We start from the raw sequence: 26,167 nt of genomic DNA, 5'->3' as shown, positions 1-26,167 counted from the left end.
TCTCAGGAGGCAGGAAAGGTGGTCTGGTATTCCCATCTCTTTCAGAATTTTCCATAGTTTGTTGTGATCCACATAGTCAAAGGCTTTAGCATAGTCAATGAAGCAGAAATAGATGTTTTTTGGAATTCCCTTGCTTTTTGTATGACCCAACAAATGTTGGCAATTGTATCTCTAGTTCCTCTTACTTTTCTAAACCCAGCTTGTACATCTGAAAGTTCTCAGTTCACGTACTGCAAAAGCCTAGCTTGTAGGCTCTCGAGCATTACCTTGCTAGAATGTGAAATGAATGCAATTTTGCAGTAGTTTGAACATTCTTTGGCATTGCCTTTCTTTGGGATTAGAATGAAAACGAACCTTTTCTAGTCCTATGGCTAGTGCTGAGTTTTCCAAATTTGTTGTGCAGCACTTTAACAGCATCATCTTTTAGAATTTGAAATAACTCAGCTGGAATTCCATCACCTCCACTAGCTTTGTTTGTAGTATTGCTTCCTAAGGCCCATTTGACTTCACATTTAAGGATGTTTGGCTCTAGGTAAGTGACCACACCATAGTGGTTATCTGTGTCATAAAGACCTTTTTATAGTTCTTCTGTGTATTCTTGCAACCCCTTCTTAATCTCTTCTGCTTCTGTTAGGTCCTTGCCATTTCTGTCCTTTATTGTGCCCATCTTTGCATGAAATGTTCCCTTGGTATCTCCAGTTTTCTTGAAGAGATCTCTAGTCTTTCCTAGTCTATGGTTTTCCTCTATTTCTTTGCATTGTTCACTTAAGAAGGCTTTTTATCTCTCCTTGCTATTCTCTGGAACTCTGCATTCACTTGGGTATATCTTTCCCTTTCTCCTTTGCCTTTCCCTTCTCTTCTTTTTTAGCTCTTTGTAAGGCCTCCTCAGACAACCACTTTGCCTTCTTGCATTTCTTTTTCTTGGGGGTGGTTTTGGTCACCAACTCCTGTACAATGTTATGAATCTCTGTCCGTAGTTCATCAGGCACTCTGTCTACCAGATCTAATCCCTTGAATCATACCTCCACTGTATGATCATAAGGGATTTGATTTTAGTCATACCTTAATGGTCTAGTGTTTCTCCCTACTTTCTTTAAGCCTGAATTTTGCAATTAGGAACCCATGATCTCAGCCACAATCAGCTCCTGGTCTTATTTTTGCTGACTGCAAGGAGCTTCTCCATCTTTGGCTACAAAAAAAGAATATAATCAATCTAATTTCAGTATTGACCATCTGGTGGTGTCCACGTGTAGAGTCATCTTTTGTGTTGTTGGAAGGGGGTGTTTGGTATGATCATTTCATTCTCTTTGCAAAACTCTGTTAGCCTTTGCCCTGCTTCATTTTGTACTCCAAGGCCAAACTTGCCTCTTACTCCAGTTATCTCCTGACTTTCTAATTTTGCATTCCAATCCTCTATGATGAAAAGGACATCTTTTTTGGTGTGTGTTCTAGAAGGTCTTATAGGTCTTCAGAGAACCATCTAAAGGTTTAAAGAATCTTTTGAAAGATCCTTGAAAAAATGACATCCTGCTGAACATGTAAGTTAATTCCTGTTTCAGAGAAAAGCACCTAACATAGTGCTCGGCATGTAGAGGTGCTCAGTAAACCCAGTTTCCCTTCCTGGAGATGGGAATAGGAATTGAATAAGCACAAGGACGCCGTTCACCCCCTCTGTGTACTGGTCTTTTAAAAATTATGATGTATTTTAAACACACAGATTGGGGAGATCCCCTGGAGAGGGGAAAGGCTACCCACTGCAGTATTCTGGCCTGGAGAATTCTATAGATTATTCCATGGGGTTGCAAAGAGTTGGACATGACTGAGCGACTTTCACTCACTTCACTTAAACACACAGACAAGATAGTTAATAATATTCCTGTCTTAACATCTAGCTTTATGAAATCTTAACTTTATACCATATTTACTTCAGATCCTTTTTTTTTTTTTTTGGAAAAAAAGAACACCCTAAATATTACAGATTCCACTGAGGCTATTTGCATGCCTGTTCTCTACCTTCTTCTTCCCCTCCTCTTTGCCTGCATCAGCCAGTCATTGCGGGGGAGGGTGCAGCCCTTTAGGGCTGGGGCAACGCTCTGTGAGGGTCACAGCTGAGTATGCACAGCTGTGGGGGAAAGGGTGCGTTGGCCCTGAAGAGAGCATCCATGTGGCACATCACAGGGTCCACTACACTGCACATTTTAAGGTTGAAAGATTCTTACAAATTTGCTTCCCAGGACCCTGTTTTGATTGGGTTCTTGCTTGCAAATTGTTGACACTTTCAGCTACTCTCCACTTGGCATTGCTCTTTTCGATAGAGGTGGGCAGTGTAATTCTGTGATAGAAGTTAAGCGTGATCAGCCTCTTTCAACTCGGGGGGTTACATCCACAGCCACTCTCCTGCTACAGTCAGGGGGTGGGGAGAACAACTGGATGGTAGCAGTAGTGCTGTGAAGATGAGGTGAAAAGGAATTCATTGATGAGAAGGGTTACACTTTCCTGAGATTTCCTTTCATTTCGTTTTTTCCTGGCCCATGCCACGTAGCTCATGGGATCTTAGTTCCCCATGAGGGAATGAACCCGTGCCCTCAGCATTGAAAAATGCAGAGTCCTAACTACTGAACCACTAGGAAAGTCCCTCCTTTCATTTTCTTTTTTCAATTTTTAACCATTTCTAATTGTGTGCATGTACCATAACACCCAGGGTCATCCTAATTTTCCTTTTGATAATTATACTTCTTTAAAGAGAAAAGCTGAGTTATTCCCATAATATTGTGTCACTTGCTGCCGTCTCTGTGTAGGATAAAAGGGGTGGCATGTAGCACAACAAGGATTGAACCCGCTTCTTGGAAGTGTGTTGCACAGGCCACATACACATGTATGTATCATGCTTCATACACATCTCAGCAGAACAGGGTGGGGCCCCCTGTTCCAGGGGCTCATGGGCTGGTTTCTGATGATTGCTTACCATGGTTTTATGACTGTCCATCCTTTTGTACTGAACATGAATTCTTGGTAGACTTCAAGTTCCATGAGGATGGGAGCTTGGTCTTTTTTTTTCCCTGATGGATCCTCAATATCTCGGACAGGGCTTGCCACATAGTAGGTGCTTAATAAGTATTTGCTGAATAAATGATTAAGCAAATGAATTAATTCTATGAATTACTTTTAGTGTTTCATAACATGATTTCATTGGTGTCTTATCTAAAGCGGTATTTTTATCAAATCTTTACTAGTGAGGCAGAAGATGACTTAGGTGTTCCCAGTCTCACTAGAGAATGGTCTAATGCAAGCCTGCCTATAGTCAGCCACTCTCTGGGGGAAGGAAATTTTATTGAACTCATTATTATCTATCATGTAATTCTTAGACTCTAGGCTGCATGCTCCTTTGCAGAAGTCTAGTTACAGATGACTTTTGTCCTTCTAGAAGAGATAATCCCGAAGGTCATGGTTTTATTGCCCTGTAGGGCATTAACCTTTATTTTTTTTTCCTTTTCTTTATTGTGGTAAAATATGCATAATATAAACTTTGCCATTTTAACCATTTTATTTGTAAATTTTTTATTGAAGTACAATTGACAATGTTGTGTTAGTTTCAAGTGTGAAGCAAGGAGATTCAATTATATATATATTCTTTTTCAGATTCTTTTTCATTGTAGGCTATTATAAGATACTGAGTATAGTTTCTTGTGCCATACAGTACATTCTTGTTATTTATATATTTTATATAAGTAGAGTGTATGTTTAATTCCAGATCCTAAATGTATCCCTCCCTTACCCCCATTTCCCCTTTGGTAACCATAAGTTTAATTTTCTATGTCTGTGAGTTTGTTATCTATTTTGTAAATAAGTTCATTTGTGTCATTTTTCAAGATTCCACATATTAGTGGTATCACATGATATTTGTCTTTCTCTGTCTGACTTAATTCTGTATTTAATTCTGGTTTAATTAATATGATAATCTCTCAGTTCCTATTGCTGCAGATGGCATTATTTCATTCTTTTTTATGGCTGGGTAATATTCCTGTGTGTGTGTATACATAGATATATGTAAACATATATCAATATCTATACATACCTCATTTTATCCATTCATCTGTCTGTGGACACATAGGTTGCTTCCATGTCTTTGTTATTATAAATAGTGCGCTATGAACACTGAGATATGTATATATTACTGAACTAGAGTTTTCCTCTTTTCTGGACATATGCCCAAGGGTGGGATTGCTGGATTATGTGATAGCTGTTATTAGTTTTTAAATGAGCTTCCATAACTGTTTTCTGTTGTAGCTGTAGCAATTTGCATTCCCACCAACATTGTAGGATGGTTCCCTTTGTGCCACACGCCCTCGATCGTCATTTATTGCATAGACTTTCTCATGGTGGCCATTCTGACTGGTGTGAGGTGATATCTCATTGTAGCTGTGAGTTGCATTTCTTTAGATATGAGTTATGCTGAGCATCTTTTCATGTGCCTGTTGGCCATCCGTATGTTTTCTTTGGAGAAATGTTTATTTAGGTCTTCCACCCGTTTTTTAATTTTTTTTTTTTTATTGAGCTGTATGAGCTGTTTGTATATTTTGGAAATTAAGCCCTGGTTGGTCACACGTTTGCAAATATTTTCTCCTAGTCAATAGATTGTCTTTCCATTTTGTTTATGGTTTCCTTTGCCATGAAAAAGCTTATAAGTTTGATTAGGTTTATTTGTTTCTTTTTGCTTTTCTTTTGCCTTGGGAAACTGACCTAAGAAAACATTATTATAATCTATGTTAGGGAATGTTTTGCCCATATTCTCTTCTAGGAATTTTATGGTGTCATATCTCACATATAAGTTGTTAAGCCATTTTGAGGATTTTTTTGTGTACCATGTTAACCATTTTTAAGTATACAGTTCAGTGGTATTAAATGCATTCACATAGTTGTGCAAACGTCACTGACATCTATCCCCACAACTTTGCATCTTGTGAAATGGAACCTATATTCCCATTAAAGAATAACTCCCTTTCTGCCCTTCTCTCAGTCCTGGCAACCATCACTACACTTTCCGTCCTTATGAAAGTGTACTTATGTCCCATACTACTCTAAGTACCTCAAATATGTGGAATCATACAAAATTTATCTTTTTGTGACTAGCTTATTTCAGTTACCATAGTCTGTGCAGTGTTCATCCATGTTGCAGCATATTGCAGAATCTCCTTAATCTTTAAGGTTGAATAATATTCCATTGTATGTACAGCCCATCGTTTGCTTATCAATTCATCCATTAATGGACACTTTGCTTCCACATTTTAGTTATCATGAATAATGCTGCTGTGAAAAAGGGTGTACAAATATTTCTTCAAGACCCCGTTTTTCTGTTCTTTAGGGTATATACCCAGAAGTGGAATTGCTAGATCATATTCTATTTTCAGTTTTTATAGAAACCACCATACTGTTTTGCACAGTGGCTGTACCATCTTATATTCCCAGCCACAGTGCACAAGCGTTCTAATTTTTCCACTTCTTAGCCAACACTTGTTATTTTCTGTTTTGTTTGTTTGTTTTGATAGTAGCTATTAGGTGTGAGGGGATATCTCACGGTAGTTTTGATTTCTGTTTCTCTAAGTCCTTTACCCAGTCTTGAATCAGGTGGTTTGTTTGTTTGTTTGTTGTTGTTGAATTTTAGAAGTTCTCTCTGTAATATTAATCTCTTATCAGATATAAGATCTGCAAATATTTTTCTGTCATTCTGTGGACTACCTTAATACACTATGAATAATGTCTTTGTTGAAAAACGTAGGTTTAAAATTTTCATGAAGTCCAGTTTGTCTATTTTTTCTTTTGTTACCTGGACATTTGGTGTCACATCCCAAGGCATTAACCGTGTAACTTTGCAATCCACTCCCATCTTCTTTTCTTCCCTGATTATGCATACTAGTTTCTCATACCCTTTTCTGCTTGAGCTTTGTTATCCTCCTGGTACCCCCAGAAATGAGTTAACAAATAGTTAACACATGTTTAAACAAAAGACAGTATTAGTCACCTATTTTCATGTTTAAAAAATACCCAAACTAAGTGACTTAAAAGAATAAAAATCAGGTATTATCTCTCAGTGTTTCTACGAGTCAGAAATTTGGTGTGCCCCGGTTGGATACTTCTGTCTGCGGTCTCTCATCATGAGGCTGTAGTCAGATGGCAGCTGGGGCTGCAGTCGTCTGAAGGCTTGAATGGAGCTGGAGAAGCTGCACCTGAAGCGGTTCCCTCACATGCTGAGAAGCAAGTAGTCGCTCACCGTTGTTCACTGAGGATGTGTGACATGAGAGGGACCCTGAGGGTCACATCCGAGGCTGAGAAGGAGCAGCCAGACGGACAGGGTTAAACCAAGAGGATGAGGTGGCACTCGAGCCAAGAGAGAGATTTTCAGAAAAGGGCAAGCAACGGTATCAAATGCAGCCGAGAGGTCAAACAACACACAGAAACTAGCCCCAAGAAGGCTAGTTCTGAGGTAGTGGTGGAACTGGAATCGGGGCTTTAGGCTGTTGGAGGGTCTATTAGAGTTGAGACGGGATGCTAGAAATGTAAGGCTGAGGGAACTCCTAGTTAGAAGAACCACAGACAAAGCTTAATATTGTGACTGAGAAACTTCAGGGCATGTTTTGAAAGACAACCCCAGTGAAGTCACATTTTGTTTCTTTTCAATCACTCTGCTCCCTTCCCCACGCTGACCTCTACCTGAACACACTGGGGCTGATTCTGAGCTTTGTCAGTCGTGGGTCAGATAAGAAAACCACTGCTCCAGGAGCTTGGCTTTTCATCTTTGCACCCCTCAAAGCAACCAGCAGTGTCTTTAAAATATTTGAACAAAAGATCCTTTCGTTTGTTTTGCACAAAGTCATCACATCCTCAGTAGAATTCTCTTGCCATCTTCTCAGAGAGCCCAGAGCCTCATGATAATTTCCTCTCCTACTCATTCTAACTTCTTAACAGGCTTACTCAGGAAAGGCCTGGTGACTCCTGTTCCTGTCCCTATTAACTGGGCCCATGTAAGCTTGTGTCCAACAAGAATGGGAAGGGCCAGCTGGTGTCTTACTCTAAGAGATCACTCTAACCCTAGACAAAGCAAACCAGGAGAAACCTCACCTTCCAATCACTCCAGTACAGGGAAGTTAGTTCATCCCATCTCGTGGGAAAGTTCTTAGCAACAACCTGCTGGATTATGCTCAAGGCTCTCAGTGTAGGCTGAGGCCAACTTGGTTTTTACTGAAGGATTCACTAAGCTACTGCTTCTCACACTCCAATATGCATGAGAACTACCCAGGCATCTTGTTAAAATGCAGAATCTGAGCTAGGAGTTGGAGCCTGAGATTCTGCATTTCTGACAAGCTCTCAGATGGTGCTGATGCTGCTGGTACTCAACCACACTAGCAAGGCTCTGGGCCGAGTCCTTTACATCCAGGAACCAGCAGAGGATCCCAGGGAGTCACAAACAAAAAGAAATTCAAATGCCCTAGAATCCAAATGCTTCCAAGAGCCATGGTTTTCATTTGAGTCTGATCCTGTGTTTTCTTTTTCAGCCTCAAGCAGCTTTAAAAGAGAATAAAGGGGCAGACAGAGCTCCTCCAGCTCAGACCTGGAGGAGAGAAACAGCTCATCCCCTCTCATTGAAAGGGGACAAGCTGGAAGGACTCATTCCAGCCAGGAGTCTGGCCCACGAAGCCAAAGGGAGAGCAAGTCAGGGCTGGACAACAGGTTCACCGAGGGTCTTGGGAAGTTCCTGTGAGGCCTCGTGCATGGCCTTCTCCAGGCCCTCTCTTGTCGCCTCCCAGGCTCAGGGAAAACCACGCTGCTGGACGCCATGTCCGGGAGGCTGCGGCGCACAGGGACCTTGCTTGGGGAGGTGTTCGTGAATGGCCAGGAGCTGCACAGGGAGCAGTTCCAGGACTGCTTCTCCTACGTCCTGCAGGTGCCTGCATCCTGGCCCGCCCGCAGGAGTTGGGAGGTTGGGGGGGCACCTTGGAAGATGCTGACAGGTCCCTCCCCACAGAGCGACACTCTGCTGAGCAACCTCACTGTCCGCGAGACACTGAACTACACGGCGCTGCTGGCCATCCGCCATGGTTCCCAGAGCTTCTTCCAGAAGAAGGTGGGTGCCTCACTGTGGCCTCATACCCCCTCGTCCCTCCATTTGCCCATTCCTCCCCATCAGTCTTCACTAAGAGTCTAGAGCTGCTCTGTCCACTGTGGCTTTGGGGCACTTAATTTGGCTTCAAATGTGGCACTTGAAATGTGGCTTTAGTCATGTGGCTTTGGGGCACTTGAAACATGACTAGACCTAATTGAGATGTGCTATGAGTGTAAAATATACACCACATTTTAGAAAATTAGTCTGGAATCACAGAGCATAAAATATCTCATTAGTAATTTTTAAAATGTTGATTATTGGTCACAGTGGTATTGTTTTGGTTGTATAGGGATAAAGAAATTATACCACTTAAAATTCATTTCTCTTGTTTCTTTTCACTGTCTAAATATGGCCAGTAAAATGTTTAAATTCTGAGTGTGGCTTGCATTATATTTTTATTGGACGGTGCTGTCCTGGGAGCTCTATATTTGAACGGATATGATTGTTTTCCTCATTCACTGCCCTGCAGTCCTGTTGAGATTTTTCTCAACTTTCTTTGAGACATCTTGAATGTGCCTCATCCAAACTGGATTCAGTTGGTGAATTGTCAGCTCTTCCTAGGTTCCAATGTTTCCTTAAGTGGACCCAGTTTGGAAGTAGTTGCAGATAAACTCACAGGGACCTCACCTAAAAATATTGTCTCATTTCTGTCTGGACTGGAAACACACAGGGAACCAAGAACAGGTGCATGTACCACCTGCAGAGCAGGCACAGTTCCCTGGGAAAGAGGTTCCTGCCCATGACATCTGCCTCAGAGACTTCACCACCCTGAGGCTCAATGAGGTTCCTCCTGGGCACACACATTACATTTGCACTTCAGTGGCCAAAGCTGGTCTTTCTTCAATGCCATTGAGGCTCTGAGGGATCCTCCATCTCAGCTGAAGGGGCAGCAGTCACTCCATTTTTATCAGACCCCTTTGAACCTGTCATCAGGGAGTTACTCCTCTTGACCCAAGTGCTGTGGAGCTAGGTCTGAATGGTGTCTGGAGTACCAGCAGGCTTGCTGTTATAATGCTGGGTCAGGAAAGGGCATTCTTCTGTTTCACAGTCCTAGACGCACTGCCCTGGATGTCCTGGTGCATAGCTTTCACTCCAGAGGAACCTTCAAGAAGAGCCATCAGCCCCACAGAGTGAGGGCTAGCCCTGTTCCTCCCTGGAACACTGGAGTGCTCAGAAGGCATTGTAAGGTTCCTGCAATTCTCCCATCTTATACTCTGTACTCTCACCCTTGGCTGACATCCATCAGACCTTGCTCACACACAGTATCTGATTTCATTCTGGCATCAGCTCTATGAAGGAGGCATTACTTCTGTCTTTAAGCTCAAGAAACTGATCCCCAAGAAGACTGAGATCCAGCACCTCAGACTGGCAGAACTGGGACATGAACCAGGTTCTCTGGCTCCATCATGTCTCCCTGGGCCCCACTGTGGTCGGAAAAGATGGAGGTTAGAGATCATTCCACAGGGAGGCACAGGCATGTTCCCATGACTTAGCCCCCTCTGACAGTGGCAGATGAGCCCTCTGCAGGCTTGTCTCCCTGCTTTAGTATTTTTTTCTCTAAAATGGGTAGGAGATCTCATTGGTATTTGAGTTGGAGAAAGGAAGTCATAAGCAGGTTCTTTTGAGATGGTGATCCATTTATATCACATACCCCAGGGAGAGAATCTGAAAAAGCCACTGAGCTTTCCATCCTGAAAATGCATATCTTTGCACAAATACTCAGAAAATTCAAGGGTATCTGAAATTGGTCAATGGCAAATTCACTTCCTGTGGATGGTCCCTCTTCCTGGCACTTGCAGCCCCTAAATGTCCTTCAGACTTTCCTATCATATTATTCTCCCTGCTTGAGGGTACTTTCTGAGCAGATACAGTCTACAGGATGTAAAATCCTGACAAAGTAGTTTAGGGAGAAGGAAGTGTCTGTGATAAACAGAGCAGTCATTCAGTTCAGTCACTCAGTCGTGTCCGACTCTTCGCGACCCCATGGACTGCAACATGCCAGGCTTCCCTGTCCATTCCCAACTCCCAGAGCTTGCTCAAACTTATGTCCATTGAGTTGGTGATGCCACTCAACCATCTCATCATCTGTCGTCCCCTTCTCCTCCATCAGGGTCTTTTCCAATAAGTCAGTTCTTCGCATCAGGTGGCCCAAGTATTGGAGTTTCAGCTTCAGCATCAGTCCTTCCAGTGAATATTCAGGACTGATTTCCATTAGCATTGACTGGTTTGATCTCCTTGCAGTCCAAGGGACTCTCAAGAGTCTTCTCCAACACCACTGTTCAAAAGATCAATTCTTCGGTGCTCAGCTTTCTTTATAGTCCAACTCTCACATCCATACATGACCACTGGAAAAACCATAGCTTTGGCTAGACAGAGCAGAAAGTGCAACAGATCTGCCTCTGTCCTCTGCGAATCCAAGCTTAAAGCCGTGATTGATGTGGGCAGACTGTGCTGCCCTTATATTTCTTGGACCACTTGAGAAGCCACATGGCTTGCTCTCAGTCCCAGCTCTGCCATTTGTTAATGCTGTGACCTTTGGCAGTCTATGGACTTTTCTTCCCTGTAGTAGAGTAATGATGCATCTTTCCTGGAGCTGATATGAAGAATGAATCAGTTTATGTGAAATCACATAGCACGGAGAGGATTGATGATCCCAATGATCCTCGTGGTCCCTTCCAAGACTCTGAGAATTATTCTGTTCTCAGTGCAGTTTGCAAAAGATGGGAGAGGCTTCTAGCCAGAGACATATGAAACAGATTTAGTAAATGTCTCCTCTCTCCATCCCTTCTGAGCCAGGAGGGGCAAGCTTTACTCCTTTCTTGCTGTTGCAGAGCAGATGAAAGTGATGCTCAGAAATTTGCCCTGGCTGGTGCACATGTAAACCCTGCCATGTCAAGTGAAACTCAGTTCCAGGATCCTTCCACTCTGATGGCAAGAAAACACCCTTCTTTTTTCCAGTACAAATCATATTGGCTTGCTTATGCATTTTTAACCACCTCATTATTCCTTTGTATCTGTTTCAGATGTGTCTTTTCTTTTAGTGAAAGCTTCGTGCATTGCTCTGACTCCCTGTTTCCTCTGGAACTTTGTTCCATAAGTTATTCCCTCCCTTACTCCAGTTTAGTTCGTTGTTGTTGTTATTTTTTAATGTGGTATTTTGCTTCTATTTTCATTGTAAAAGAAACACAATCTCATTAGAGATGTACGGGAACAAAACTCATTGCCTTATATATAAGTATTCTCAGTCTCTTTCTATCAAAGGGGAGCCAGAAATAGAGATTTTTGAAGGGTCTCTGGAGAAGGGATAAGCTGAGGAAGAAAAGAGGGAGAGGGAAGGAAAAGGTCAACCTTCTTGATTTGAGAGTCAGTAAAGAATTTTTTTTTACTGGTTATTATTTTGAGTTGAGTAAGGAGAGGGTTTCAGGGAGCTGTAGGGTATAAGATAAGCAGGGTGACAAGAATTGGGAAAAAGGAATTTTTTAAAGTGTGGCTGGAGATTATAAACTAGGTCCCTTTTAAAGTCCTTATGGCTGCAGATTATAAACTAGGTCCCTTTTAAAGTCCTTAAAGAGATTCAAATAAAGATTGGCTTTGTTTTTAATTATTTTTGATAGCTGGATTATATTTGATCCAAAGCCACAGTGAGATTGGATCACATGGGACTCCAGGACTTATTTGGGTTACAGAGGAAAAGTGAGGTTTAGTTCAAACGAAATTGAATCTTTTCTTAAACATATGAAACATTTATTATAATAAAGTTTCAAAAACCTAAGATTAAAAATTAAGCTATATCGTAACTACACCTTTGGGGGTTTTCTTACGGGCTGGACTAACTGTAGCATCTGAAAACAGGAATTCAACAAAATCTCCATTGCTTCCTACTGAATTTCCCTGAAACTAGTAGAAGCCGTTTTTGTTGCTCTAAGGTCTTTCAGGGAAAACAAATTCATATTATTTATTTTAATCCAATTTGTTGTTGTTTAGTTGGTAAGTCGTGTCTGACTCTTTGAGACCCCATGGACTGTAGCTTACCAGGCTTCTCTGTCCATGGGATTTCCCAGGCAACGATACTGGAGTGGGTTGCCATTTCCTTCTCCAGGGGATCTTCCCGACTCAGGGATTGAACCCAGGTCTTGTGCTTGGCAGGCGAATTCTTTACCAATGAACCACCAGGGAAACCCATTGTGATTTAAACCAAATTGGATTCTTCTGTATTAAGGGTGCTTTTCCTAGGACGTGGTGAGTCTAAAAGTGGCCCAAGCACTCAAGAGAAGTGTGTTGCCTCTCCCCTGCCACCTTCAGCCTATGAATTGGAACAGCAACCCAGCAGTGACCAGCCTTCCTGGACATTGTGTCTTACAGGTGGAGGCAGTCATGACGGAGCTGAGTTTGAACCATGTGGCAGATCAACTGATTGGCAACTACAGCTTTGGGGGAATTTCCCATGGTGAGAGGCGCCGAGTCTCCATTGCAGCCCAGCTCCTCCAGGATCCCAGTAAGTGGGACCCAGAACTGCTACTGGCTGCTGCCTGGCATCTTCCACATGTCTACAGACATTTTCAGCCCTTTCTTTACAAGTTTCCATTTGGAAAGTGGGTTGTGTTGAACTGAAGCCACTGAGGTTTTTCAAAGTGGGGAGCCAGTTTCTTTGGAAATACTATATAGTTCCTAAAGTGATTCCATCATCCAAGTATAAAACAGCTCATAGACTTGGAAGCACTGCTTCTGTGTTGATGTTCAATTAAGGTCTTCCTTGAATATGGACCCTGCCCTATCCATCCTTGCTTCTTACTAGGGTAGTGCCACTGTGTCTGCCCTGGAGAGGCAGTGAGTTTTGGTATGACTAGAAGTATTTATGAAATGGTAGGAATTAAAACAGAACTTTGAGTGATACATGAGAAAGTATGTATACTGGAGGAAGGGCCACCAAGATGAGATGGCCATCTTTCCTTCCTGCCTTGGTCATTTTCCCCAATACCTGGGGAAACTTTGTCACTTCTGTGCACTTGGAAGAAGACATAATGGATCTGCATACTTTCTTTACATTGGGGTAGATCAAGACTGCCTGCTCTTCAGAGCAAATAAGAGGGATGTTCTTAAGAGCCCCCATACTTCTTGGGTAGAAATAAGCTACAATTAAACCCTCTAAAGAACTCAAATCCCTGCCCCATCTTGGACTTTGTTTCGTGGGTCAGAGTTTTTTTGCAGTGCGAAAACCCAGTTGGTATTGGAAAGTGCAGAGTCGGACACAACTGAAGTGACTTAGCAGCAGCAGACATGAAGTGAGATTGTGTCTTTTTTTTAATTTATTTTATTCGAGTATAGTTGCTTTACAATGTTAATTTATGCTGTACCTCAAAATGGTTCAGTATTACATATATACATTCTTCTTTGTATTCTTTTCCGTTATGATTTATCACAGGATATTGAATACAGTTCCCTGTATTATACAGGTGGACCTTGTTTATCCATGCTATATATAATACTTTGCATCTGCTAATCCCAAACTCCCAATCCATCCCTTCCTGCACCCCTCCCCCTTGGCAACCGCCGGTCTGTTCTCTATACCTGGTCTGTGGGTCTGTTTCGTAGATCACTGCATTTGTGTCATATTTTAGATTTCACATATAAGTGCTACCACATAGTATCTGTCTTCCTCTCACTGACTTTACTTACTATAATTTTGAGATTTTGTTCTTTTAACCAGCCTCTTCTCAGCCTTTCAGAGAAGGCAATGACACCCCACTCCAGTACTCTTGCCTGGAAAATCCCATGGACGGAGGAGCCTGGTGGGCCACAGTCCCTGGGGTCGCTAAGAGTTGGACAAGACTCAGGGACTTCACTTTCACTTTTCACTTTCCTGCATTGGAGAAGGAAATGGCAACCCACTCCAGTGTTCTTGCCTGGAGAATCCCAGGGATAAGGGGAGCCTGGTGGGCTGCTGTCTATGGTTTCTGGGGTACCCTAACCTCAGATGGAGCCAAAATGGTCCATAGTGCCATGTGAGAGGACTGATCTGGTTGCTGCCTTGTCCCCGCAAGGATTGAGGCTGAAATGTGCTCAGGAGTTGGGAGCTGGGACCTCCCAGATCAGTTGTTTTCTCTTGGGCTCTGGCTGTATTTGTTTGGATGGGACAAGACAGCTCAGTAAGAAACTATTCAACTTTCTGAATCTAGAGCACAGAGTGCAGGCTTGGCAGTGACTCAGATGCTTGGCCTTTCTTTGCCTGCAGAGGTCATGCTGTTTGATGAGCCAACCACCGGTCTGGACTGTATGACTGCAAATCAGATCGTCGTCCTCCTGGCAGAGCTGGCTCGCAGGGACCGCATTGTGATCCTCACCATCCACCAGCCCCGCTCTGAGCTCTTCCAGGTGAGGGTGATGTCTCATTCCAGCTCAACTCGTCAGGGGTATATGTGTACTGGGCTGAGATCTACCTGCATGCGTGTGTGCTAAGTCACTTCAGTCGTGTCCGACTCTTTGCGACCCCATGGACTGTAGCCCGCCAGGCTCCTCTGTCCATGGGAATTCTCCAGGCAAGACTACTGGAGTGCGTTGCTGTTCCCTCCTCCAGGAGATCTTCCCAACCCAGGGATCGAACCCGCGTCTCTTACATCTACCTTCATTGGCAGGCAGGTTCTTTACCACTAGCAGGGATCTACCTAAACCAGAGCAACTGAAGCCAATAGCTCTAGATTTGGGAAGGGCAGAGGTTGGCACCTACCATAAGGTGCTGAAACAACTACCACGTTCCAGACAGCTTCTATGCACTAGCTCCTTTAATCCACACCACAACCCTTTGAGGTGGGTACCAGTATTTTCACTTTACAGAGGGAAAGAGTGAGACTTAGAAATGATACATAATGGAGCCAACATCACAGTTAATAAAAAGCTGGAACTGGCCTTCATGTTCTACTAACGGTTGGCTTTCAAGTCTGTTTTTCCTCTAAATCATACAGATTTCCTATCCAAAAATCTCACCTTAATCTCTCAGGATCCTTTTAGGGAGCTCTTATTTGACTTTTATAGATGAAGTTCTGAGATTTAAAAAAAACTTTGTCCAAGGTCTCTCACTTAGGGGCATGGTTGGGACTCAAACCCTGGTTGTCTGGCCAGGTCTATGAATTGCTTTCTATCCTAGACATGATGCTGGGTGCAAGCTGGGAGGCTGCAGGATCTGCAGTGGCAAGCCAGGCTGGAAAGAGTAGGGATGCATCTTGAGTGGCTCCGATGGCCGCAGTAAGAGTACTCATGATTGGCTGAGACACTCAGAGGACTGACTGCTTGAGACTTGTTTTCCATAAGGATGAAGTTACCTGATTACACACTGAGACTGTCTGTCGTTCGATCAGCTCTTTGACAAAATCGCCATCCTGAGCTGCGGAGAGCTGGTTTTCTGTGGGACACCAGTGGAAATGCTTGATTTCTTCAGTGGCTGTGGTTACCCTTGTCCTGAACATTCAAACCCTTTTGATTTTTATAGTAAGTTTTTCTTTCACATTACTGATCATAAATGTTTTTAAAACCTTCTCATCTCATCTTCCTGCTTAAATGACACCTGTATGAGTGGATTTTATTTCTGCTTTTGTTCTGGCGTTTTTACTCTTCAAAATATTAATTTGGCCGAGTCAATTAACTTGCCAAAGATGACCTGTCAGAATGAGGTGGGGGATCTCTCTCGAAATGGTGCCCTTCTACTTGATCAGAGGAAAACTAACTGAACATCTGGATTCTCCCAGACAGGCCTATGGGGATCCTCATGGCCCTGCTGATAGCTTTAAAATATTGAAAATGATTTTTATAGGTGGGCATTAACAACAGGTATTATTTTGATGAGATGAAGTATTATGGCTAGAACTCCTAAATCAATGATGAAACATATATTAGCCATTGTGTATATATATGCATTTAAAAGCACATGTGTTTTTTGTGTGGAAAAAAATTTCAGTGGACCTGACATCAGTGGATACCCAAAGCAAAGAACGAGAAATAGAAACCTACAAAAGAGTCCAGATGATTGAATTTGCCTACAAAGAATCAGCAATGTATCACAAAACCATGGAGGCTATTGAAAGAACAAAACATCTGAAAACATTACCAAAGATTCCTTTCAAAACCAGAGATTCTCCTGGAGCCCTCTCTAAACTGTGTGTTCTCTTGAGGTAAGAGCCTCACCCCGTTTCAGATGGGTAGACATCCACCCGTAAAAGAAAAGCAATTGAAACAGGGTTGTTTGGCTTTCAGGAGAGTGATGAGAAACTTACTGAGAAATAAGCTGGCAGTGACGATGCGTCTTACTCAGAATCTGATCATGGGTCTGTTCGTCATTTTCTTCCTTCTACGACTGGGGAAGGATGTGCTGAAGGGTGCCGTCCAGGATCGCGTGGGTCTCCTGTACCAGTTTGTGGGTGCCATGCCATACACAGGCATGCTCAACGCTGTGACCCTGTGTGAGTGCCTTGCCCAGGAGGTGTGCCCCCAGAGTGGGGGTGGGGGCTTCTTTCTCCCTGAATATCTCCTTTCTCCAGCTGACACCTTGCGAGACTGCACCAACATAAGGGTATTCCTCTGAGCTCAGCCTGGCCCTCTCCAGGTTCTTTCTCTGGGAAAAGGTAACTTGTGAATTGCTAACACCTCAGTGAGAATTAGGTCACCATGTGGATCTCCTTGAGGGTTTCTGAGGATCCAGGTGAAACAGGAAGTTATGAGGAGCTGATGGGGCACCTAACGGTGGTGGTTTTAGGTCAGCCCTGGTATCCTATCTTAGCCATGAGGAAGCGCAGCTCACTGGGGCCAGGATGCCTGGCCAACTTTGCACTGTTAATGTTCTTTATGGAGCCTAATTTAGGACAGCCAGCATATGGTTTTCAAACTCAGTGGGAGTCCAGAAGCAATACCTAGGTGCTTGATGTTCTGTGCCAAGGCTCTGCACAAAAAGAGGACACAGTGCCTCACGTCACTCATTTGTGTCTCTTTTGCATGTGTATTTTTGAATTGGTGACACCCCTCCTCTACTTTAGAGACACGGAAATAAATGATCCTACTGTAATCCTACTATGGTTCCCATAGAATGTATGTTTCCGGGGGAGAGGGGAGTCCATAGCTCTATGGATGGCAGTCCCTTCTCTCCATCACTGGGGGGCCCCAGCTGGTCCTCACCACCCAGTGCTGATAGACCTCAAGTTCAGCCTGGGCTAGCACCGTCCCCTGCCCTTCCACGCCCCCTCCACCAGCTGTGTGGTGACCGGCTCTTCTGAAACCTGCCTTCTGTGCCCAGTTCCTGTGCTGCGTGCCGTCAGTGACCAGGAGAGCCAGGATGGCCTGTATCACAAGTGGCAGATGCTACTGGCCTACATGCTGCACGTGCTTCCCTTCAGCGTCACTGCCACCCTCGTGTGCTGCAGTGTGTGCTACTGGTAAGGAAGAGGGTGTCCCGAGGCCTTCGGTTCTCCCAGGCCATGCCTCCCCTGGCCAGTGGGACCAGTGGAGCGAGAGGCCAAGGATAAACCGCTCTCCGCTCTGGAGGGCCTGTCTTTGCCCACCAAAGCCTTATACAACGTTCTGTCCTTCGGGGCAAATACGAGAACCCCACTGGGGGCCACATGGGATCTGAGAGCAGACCAGTAAGACTACACATACCAGGGAATAGCCTGTCCCACATTCACTGACCCAAGCAGAGGGCTCGGGAGTAGCTGGGACCAGGCTGCCCAGGCCGCTGTGAGCTGGAGCAGCAATGCTGCCTGAGATTTCAGTGACAGACCTGGGGCATTGCAGTTGGTTGGGGGTGATGGGGGCTTGAGGAATCAAGAGTGACTATGGGAAGACGGCTTTGAAAAACCATGAAGCATCCCTGATGCTTTTGATGGATGGTTTGTAGATGATGCTTTTTATTTCATAGAACTTTTGACAGATATAATCTGAAAGTATGTAGAGAGTCATTTGTTGATTTGGTGTGACAGAGAGATGTATCTTCCTTAATCCCTGTGGCTTTCCCCTAAGATGGGGAATCACGTGGTATTCTGTGACTCCAGCAGTGAAAGGTGCCCAGCTTGTCATCCCAAGAGAGGGCTTCAGGCGGCCCTGGAGACACTGTCTTTCTTCAGGCCACTGCATTCCTGTGCTGTGCTCCTATTAGTAGAGAGACCCATGATATGCCATGTGAATAATTACTACGAATCAAGTGAAATACAGGTAGAAGGTAAGCAACAGCCTGGTTAGTTTGAGCTCTAAGATGAGGAGTTGAAAAGGCTTGCTGCAGGCTCTTAGATGTCGGTGTCAACCTGGGGGGTGACAGAGGCAAAACTGCTTGTTCTGGTGAGCAGGAGGGTGGACTCTCACGGCCGAGGGTGTGGCAGGGACCGCGTGGCCCTCCTTGCTGGTCCTGATGAGGCCTCTTTATCCTCTGACGCTCAGGAACACGCTGAATCTCTGATCTGTGATGTAAACTACAGGCCCAACCCATGTGTGCATCCTCAGTCACGTCTGACTCTTTGTGGGGACTGAAAGCTGGAGTTTTTTTGACTCTTAGCAGCATATCAGACCTAAACTCACTCAGTAGCAAAATCTGATCGGAACCAACATGAGGTTCTTTGTACTTTCCCAACAGTAACACTTCTGTTTCCTGGAAATACTAATGTGCTTGAATGCAGTTGAAGTCCTGAACCCCACTTTGGCAAGCATGGTCTATGCAGTATGACACCTTCCGCAAATCTGTAAATTGCCACGTTCCAAAACACATCTGCCCCTAAAGTGTTTCAGATGATGGCTTGTGGACATAAGCAAATCTCCACATGACTTTAATTCAAGAAAATGTAAGATTAATATAAGCAATATTAATAAATATTATTATCATAAAAAAACCACTGTGTTGAGGCATATAATGACAATAATGATGACTAACATATTGAGTGCTTGCTTTTATGTCAGACACTAAGAGGTTTAAATATATCATTTCATGTAATCCTAGTCACCATTCTGTAAAGATGGCATTATTCATTATTTTTGTTTGAAGACTAGGAAGCTGAGGCACCAATGGGATATGTCTCTTCCCCATCCTTATCTCCAGGGAATTACCCGAAGGAGACCAAGGGTCCATTTGGTTGGGCAGGAAGAGGGCCTCTTGGAGGCTTTATAAAGGAGAACTTGAGAGATGAGCAACATTTGAACAGATGGAAAAGGAGCAAGGGTATTCCAGGGGAAGAGAGAGAAGGAACATAAGTTTAGAAGCAAAAACACATGAGACCTTTTCAGAGAAAAGGTTCAGTTGTGTTGTGGGGAAAGGAGAGTTGGAAGGAGTAGTGGAAAATATGACTGATGGCCCCGGAGCCTGGTAGGCGAGGTGCTGAATGCCAGGCTAAGGGGCTGAGGAGGATTAGATATTGGGACATAGTGGAGGATTTCAAACCTCAGGGAGTGACTCATATCTGTTTGACTCAGGAGGGTGAGGTCCACGTCACTTTGGTTGCAGACTGGAGTTAGGGCAGGACACTGGCCAGCCCAGTGAGGAGCCGTGGCAACTGTTTAGGAAGGGCAGAGGCCCTGGTAAAGACAGTATCAGTGGCAACAGAAAGTGGGGGAGATCACTTTGAGATGTTGGGAAAGTAGAATTGAATGAACTCAAATGAAATGGATTTGTTGAGGGGTAAATAAAATCATGGATGATGCCTGCATTTTCAGCCTGGGACCATGGGAAGGTGACAACCTCCTTATCGAGTTTGCCAAGAAAGAGAATTGATTTGGTTTTGAACACATTGCATCTGAGATGCTACAGGACACCCAACTGGAGATGTCAGTCTGAGGTTTGGGTGACAGGTTGGTGTAGAAAAAAAATAAAGGCAAGAGGAGTAAGAGTCAAGACCTGGAAATGGATTCTTTAGGAGAGAATGTTAGAAAGGGAGGAAGCAGTCTGAGTATAATATCTTAAGAGGAACATTCAGAGAGTGGAAGAGGCAAGTGACTCAGTGAGAGAGGCAGAGAGGTGGTCAGAGGTGGAAGGAGAAGCAGGATCAGGCAGCATCAGAGACCCCAAGAGAGGAGAGAGTTTCAGGGGCATATAATATACCTGTCAGTGCTGCAGATGTTCAAGGAGATGTATCAAAAGATTAAGGAGGTATTGGTGCTCTTCCAAAAAAGATCTTTAGCAGCGTGGTGGGGGTGCAAGGCAGGTTTACAAGGGAAGAAGGAGTGAGATGGAAGGAGATGCTGTTTGAGAAGCTTGGTGGTATAGAATAGAATGAAGAGGGGGAAGTTGCTTAAAAGGTTAGCAGACTCAAGGAATGGTTATTTTATGACATGTTAAGTAAGACTATTGAGAAAAAACACTAGATTGAGAGTAGATGAAACTACAGAAAAATTGGATAGTTCACAGATCGTTTCCAGATTAGACCAGAGACAGGGAAATCAGGTTAACATAGAACAGTTTTAAGTAACAAGTAACGTTTAAATACAAGACCTGGTGAGTGATCAAGATTAAATGGGTGGAGTCACTGGAATTGATCAGGTTACCTAATTAGGAGGCACTGGTGTTGATGAATTATCAAGATTAAAGACCTTGAGGATAATAATGATGGACAGGAGTGTAAAACTGACCCTGGTCCAGAAGCTATGAAAGCATGAAAGGTGAGACGATGCCTTAAAAGTCACAGAGGACTGCACTGGGGCAGAGAAGTGATAGCGTAAGCAAAGTTCGTGATTTGTACAGGAGGAAAGGCAGATGACCTTGAAGAGTGGTAGGGAGGGGTGGATGTTAAGACATGCTAACTCCTCCTTACTCTACAAATGAAAGAAAGAGCAGCCATGTCTGAGGGCTGTTGAGCACATGCTATCACCAGGGAAATGTTACTTGGTAAAAGGAATATAAGGGGTTGTAAGGGTAGCTTGTTTACAAGAACATGAAGGTCGAATCAGTGGAAGGGTTTGGTAGAATAAGACAAGAATGGAATGGAACGGGCCTGGGGAGGGCTAATTCCCTCCCCAGAAAAGCGGAGAAGGATTCTCATACTGGCAATAACCCCAGGATATAGGAATGAGGCGCCCAGGAGGGGCTGAGAACCAGGTTTTGTGAGTCCTTGGCATTAGGGCGGGAGCAGTGCTGGCCAGGTAGAATGTGGCTGCTTATGGAGAAGCCTGGACACTTCAGCCCTACTTAATGCAGTGAGTTGTGACCATCCTCTAAGTGTTGGTATTTTTCTGGGAGAGCAGAGGAGATGTAAAAAAGGAAAAGGGGGCTCAGTTGACTTGGGGCCAACAGAACAGTTCTCGGGACAAAATGGCCTCAAATGCTGTGTTCCAAAAAGGCCTTTCAAAGGCGGGGTTTGGCTTGCCCTGCAGACTCTTCTCACCCACTAACTACCATGGATTTATTCCTAGAAGGCAACTGTGCAGTTTTTCTTATAACCCTTGGAGAGGAACTAAAGACCTTATGTTTTTCCAGGACTCTGGCCTTATACCCTGAGGCTGCCAGATTTGCATATTTCTCTGTTGCTCTCTTGGCCCCCCACTTAATTGGTGAATTTCTAAGCCTTGTGCTACTTGGCGTGATCCAAAACCCAAATGTGGTCAACAGCGTGGTGGCCCTGCTCTCCATTGCTGGGGTGCTTATGGGCTCTGGCTTCGTGAGGTAAGATCTAACAATACCAACCGATTTAGACTGGTGTGGTTTGATGTTAATGATCACCTAATGATGATGATTGTAAGGCATTCCAGAGGAGCGTGGTGATACTCTATCACCTCACAGTCCAGAGTGTTTATAGCGCTTACTAATCAATATTGCTTAGACTCTGAACTGTTTACAGTTTATTCAATAAAATGTCTTCAGAGTGAGATTCAGGAAATGATGATTTAGGTGTGTTATCAATATGATTCATATGTCATAAGACATTATAGCAAAAGGAGAAAAACCAAGCTATCCTCCAGAAGCACAGCCTATTACAGGCTAACTAGCATGCATTTAGTCCATTTCTTCCCCTGGCACTGTTGAGTTTCTAGTCCAGCTCTCAATTCCCAGGTATTTCAAGGAAGTTAGAATAGTCAGATAAGAAAAGAGGTAAGAGAAGGTAAGAGACTGCTGAAGAAAGTATCAGGACCAGAAGGACATGTACCAAATGTTAACAGTAATTATCTCTGGGTGACATTCATTTTAATTTTTCTTTATATTTTCCTCTCTTTTGTGAACTTTCTATAATGGACAGCATTCTTTTATAACCAGGAAAAAATATACATGCACACATACATATGTTTTAAAAAAGTAGTAGTAAGAAGGGTGGAAAATTTTAGGAGGGTGAAAGTGGTTCCTGGTAGGTGATGTGAGTTGGATCTAGCAAGCAAACTGTGGGTCCCTGAGAAAATGTGAAGACGGCTATTTCTTTGACTTAAAAACCAATCAAATAAGCTACTGAGCAGCTATTACATGTAATCATATTTCTTTGTTTACTTATTTAACTCAGAGCAATCGATGTTCAGGTAAAAAAACTAAGCTCAGACTTGACTTTGTTCTGCTCACACTGTAAAAAGCCTCTCAGGAAGCATGTGGCTCCCTGAAGTCAGAGTCTTCCTCCTACCACTCAGCTGCCAAGTGACCATTGGCAAGTCGCTTTTCCATCTTAATTAGTTTCGTTTATAAGATGGAGATAATGATCTCAGCCCCCTCTGTCTCAAGGGAACATGAGACTCATGAGGTCATCCGTGTGGAAACACTTCATGAACTGTAGTGACTTATAAAAGGTGAGATACCATTAAGCAAAGTGAGCTAGGTTTTGGCCAGTTAAGGAGATATTTTTGTGCAGTGACACCATGACAATATATTTGCCTATGTGGCTTAAGTGGCTTGTTCGCATCTATGAAAAATGCACAGGATCCAGTCACCCCAATGGCATGAAATCAAGCCCGCAGGTTACAGACCCAACCTTCAGCAGCATTTCCTCTTTCTTATTTGAATCGTTATGTGTTTGGTTTATAGGAAGAGGGAGGGAGGCAGTGGCCAACATTACCAAAATGCTCTTGGGTTCTTTGCAAAACCTCAATATCCCAAAGCTTCACCTGGGTTCCACTCCCATCATTGGGGTGAAACTGCTCCTGAAGGCCGCATCAACGTCTTAGTCATCGAGTTTATATTTTTCCTTCAACTCATCTTTCCTGACTGACTGCCTACAACATTTGCACTTTTGGCTCCCTCTTCCTTTAAACTCAAGTGGAAAGAGCTTTGTTCTTCTTACAAAAGAATGCAGGTTCTTTGGGGAAAAAATATACACAATGTAGAAACATACTAAGTAAGTTATTTACCTGAAGTATCACAGCCCAGAGTTAAATTTTGTTGTGTATTTTGCTAGACTCTTATGTAATCTTTAATTAAAATAAGCTCATACTGTTGTGAAAGAGTAAGGTATGCATGCTTTTTTCCCCTGTGTGGAAGGTCCCACGTCAATAAATTTGGATCTGTGCTTCCTCCCTCTTGGACATATTGTGAGGATTTCTGTGTCACTGCCTGGTTTTCCTCCTGTCTTTCACTGATCGATTTGTCCCCCTCTGCACCTGCACAAAGCCTGCCTGCCGTTGCCTTGGCACAGGACAAGCGGTCTCTGACAGGCCCCTTTATTAGGTCTCACTGCTCATGTTGCAGTCTTCCTCAGATACACCGTCAGCATCTTGAGAGAAGCATTACAGCATCTCTCAGTGGCTGGTCCAAGGCCTTTAACCAATTAGGTCTGCAAAAAATATTTGGACTGAGTAAATAAATGAATGACTACTCTCTTCTAGGGCTTACCTGTACACTGGATCAGTGACCAGATCACACTGGGTTTCTTCCCCGCTGTCAAGTCCCAAATGCATGTGGGGCCTTTGTGTTTGCCCTGTGGGGTGCAGTACAGGACAGAGACACGCGGTTCCTGCCTCCTCACACTCCAGCCAGCTGGGCAGCCGTCTTCTCCTGGCCATCACCCTGTCCCAGGCCTTTGTCATCTCACCCTTGAACTTCCGCTGTAGCCTGCTCCCTTTATGGCTGTTACTCCTCTGTCCTTATTCTGGTCCATCCTACTTGCTGGTGCTGCATTAATACTCTTAAAACACTGATTGACATGTGATTGTTTTCATGGTCCTTCAATGGCAAGCCCCTACAAGGCCCTGAAAACAGCTGGTCATGGCTGCATTCTCAACTCGCCTCCCACTGCTCCCAGATCAGACCCTCCGCTCGAGCCTTTCTAGCCCAGTTGCATAGGCCTGTGCTCACACTGTTCTGCCACCCTAGGGTTCTTCCTTTTCCCCAGACTCCCATCTATCCTTTCCAATCACCCGCCTCTCAATGTGGCTAAGTCAATTTCGTGCCTCAGAACATTGTCAATAACTGAAAGTCATGGAGTTTGGGGATCACTTGGTGAAACCATAAATACTAAATACAAGAATATCATGGACACTTGGTACTGTTTTTTTATACTTTCTAAACACAAATGGTTCACCGCTGTGTATTTTTATAGTCTTAAGGCTATATAATCTCTGTCTCCAAACTCTATTATGAGTCCTTAGGGGTAGGTACTTCTTTTGGATTCCTTCAGATCAGATCAGTTGCTCAGTCGTGTCCGACTCTTTGCGACCCCATGAATCACAGCATGCCAGGCCTCCCTGTCCATCACCAACTCCCGGAGTTCACCCAGACTCACGTCCATCGAGTCAGTGATGCCATCCAGCCATCTCATCCTCTGTCATCCCCTTCTCCTCCTGCCCCCAATCCCTCCCAGCATCAGAGTCTTTTCCAATGAGTCAACTCTTCGCATGAGGTAGCCAAAGTACTGGAGTTTCAGCTTTAGCATCATTCCTTCCAAAGAAATCCCAGAGCTGATCTCCTTCAGAATGGACTGGTTGGACCTCCTTGCAGTCCAAGGGACTCTCAAGAGTCTTCTCCAACACCACAGTTCAAAAGCATCAATTCTTCGGCGCTCAGCCTTCTTCACAGTCCAACTCTCACATCCATACATGACCACAGGAAAAACCATAGCCTTGACTAGACGGGCCTTTGTTGGCAAAGTAATATCTCTGCTTTTGAATATGCCATCTAGGTTGGTCATAAGTTTCCTTCCAAGGAGTAAGCGTCTTTTAATTTCATGGCTGCAGTCACCATCTGTAGTGATTTTGGAGCCCAGAAAAATAAAGTCTGACACTGTTTCCACTGTTTCCCCATCTATTTCCCATCAAGTGGTGGGACCGGATGCCATGATCTTCATTTTCTGAATGTTGAGCTTTAGGCCAACTTTTTCACTCTCCACTTTCACTTTCATCAAGAGGCTTTTTTAGTTCCTCTTCACTTTCTGCCATAAGGGTGGTGTCATCTGCATATCTGAGGTTATTGATATTTCTCCCGGCAATCTTGATTCCAGTTTGTGTTTCTTCCAGTCCAGCGTTTCTCATGATGTACTCTGCATATAAGTTAAATAAGCAGGGTGACAATATACAGCCTTGACGTACTCCTTTTCCTATTTGGAACCAGTCTGTTGTTCCATGTCCAGTTCTAACTGTTGCTTCCTGACCTGCATACAAATTTCTCAAGAGGCAGATCAGGTGGTCTGGTATTCCCATCTCTTTCAGAATTTTCCACAGTTTATTGTGATCCACACAGTCAAAGGCTTTGGCATAGTCAATAAAGCAGAAATAGATGTTTTTTCTGGAACTCTCTTGCTTTTTCTATGATCCAGTGGATGTTGGCAATTTGATCTCTGGTTCCTCTGCCTTTTCTAAAACCAGCTTGAACATCTGGAAGTTCACAGTTCACATATTGCTGAAGCCTGGGTTGGAGAATTTTGAGCATTACTTTGCTAGTGTGTGAGATGAGTGCAATTGTGTGGTAGTTTGAGCATTCTTTGGCATTGCCTTTCTTTGGAATTGGAATGAAAACTGCCCTTTTCCAGTCCTGTGGCCCCTGCTGAGTTTTCCAAATTTGCTGGCATATTGAGTGCAGCACTTTCACAGCATCATCTTTCAGAATTTGGAATAGCTCAACGGGAATTCCATCACCTCCACTAGCTT

General features: G+C 43.8%; 1 protein-coding gene across 4 annotated transcripts in view; it reads left to right on the top strand.

The window, feature by feature from the left end:
• Positions 1–26,167, top strand: part of ABCG5 (ATP binding cassette subfamily G member 5) — a 43,058-nt gene that overhangs the window by 14,466 nt on the left and 2,425 nt on the right. For 3 of the 4 annotated variants that reach the window (XM_044925866.1, XM_044925867.1, XM_006056805.3), the window contains 9 exons: positions 7,803–7,939; positions 8,021–8,119; positions 12,521–12,653; positions 14,391–14,530; positions 15,511–15,640; positions 16,107–16,320; positions 16,403–16,608; positions 17,436–17,574; positions 21,591–21,776. In XM_044925866.1, coding sequence (XP_044781801.1) covers positions 7,803–7,939; positions 8,021–8,119; positions 12,521–12,653; positions 14,391–14,530; positions 15,511–15,640; positions 16,107–16,320; positions 16,403–16,608; positions 17,436–17,574; positions 21,591–21,776 — 1,384 coding nt within the window. Of the gene's footprint in view, positions 1–7,802; positions 7,940–8,020; positions 8,120–12,520; positions 12,654–14,390; positions 14,531–15,510; positions 15,641–16,106; positions 16,321–16,402; positions 16,609–17,435; positions 17,575–18,189; positions 18,357–21,590; positions 21,777–26,167 lie in introns of all 4 variants that reach the window. The other variant, XM_025260944.2, reaches the window with a different exon arrangement.

Source organism: Bubalus bubalis, chromosome 12, assembly GCF_019923935.1.
Source record: "Bubalus bubalis isolate 160015118507 breed Murrah chromosome 12, NDDB_SH_1, whole genome shotgun sequence".
In the NCBI taxonomy this organism is placed as follows: Eukaryota; Metazoa; Chordata; class Mammalia; order Artiodactyla; family Bovidae; genus Bubalus; species Bubalus bubalis.
The sequence above is the reverse complement of the archived record's forward strand: the minus strand, read 5'-3'. Positions and strand labels throughout refer to the sequence as shown.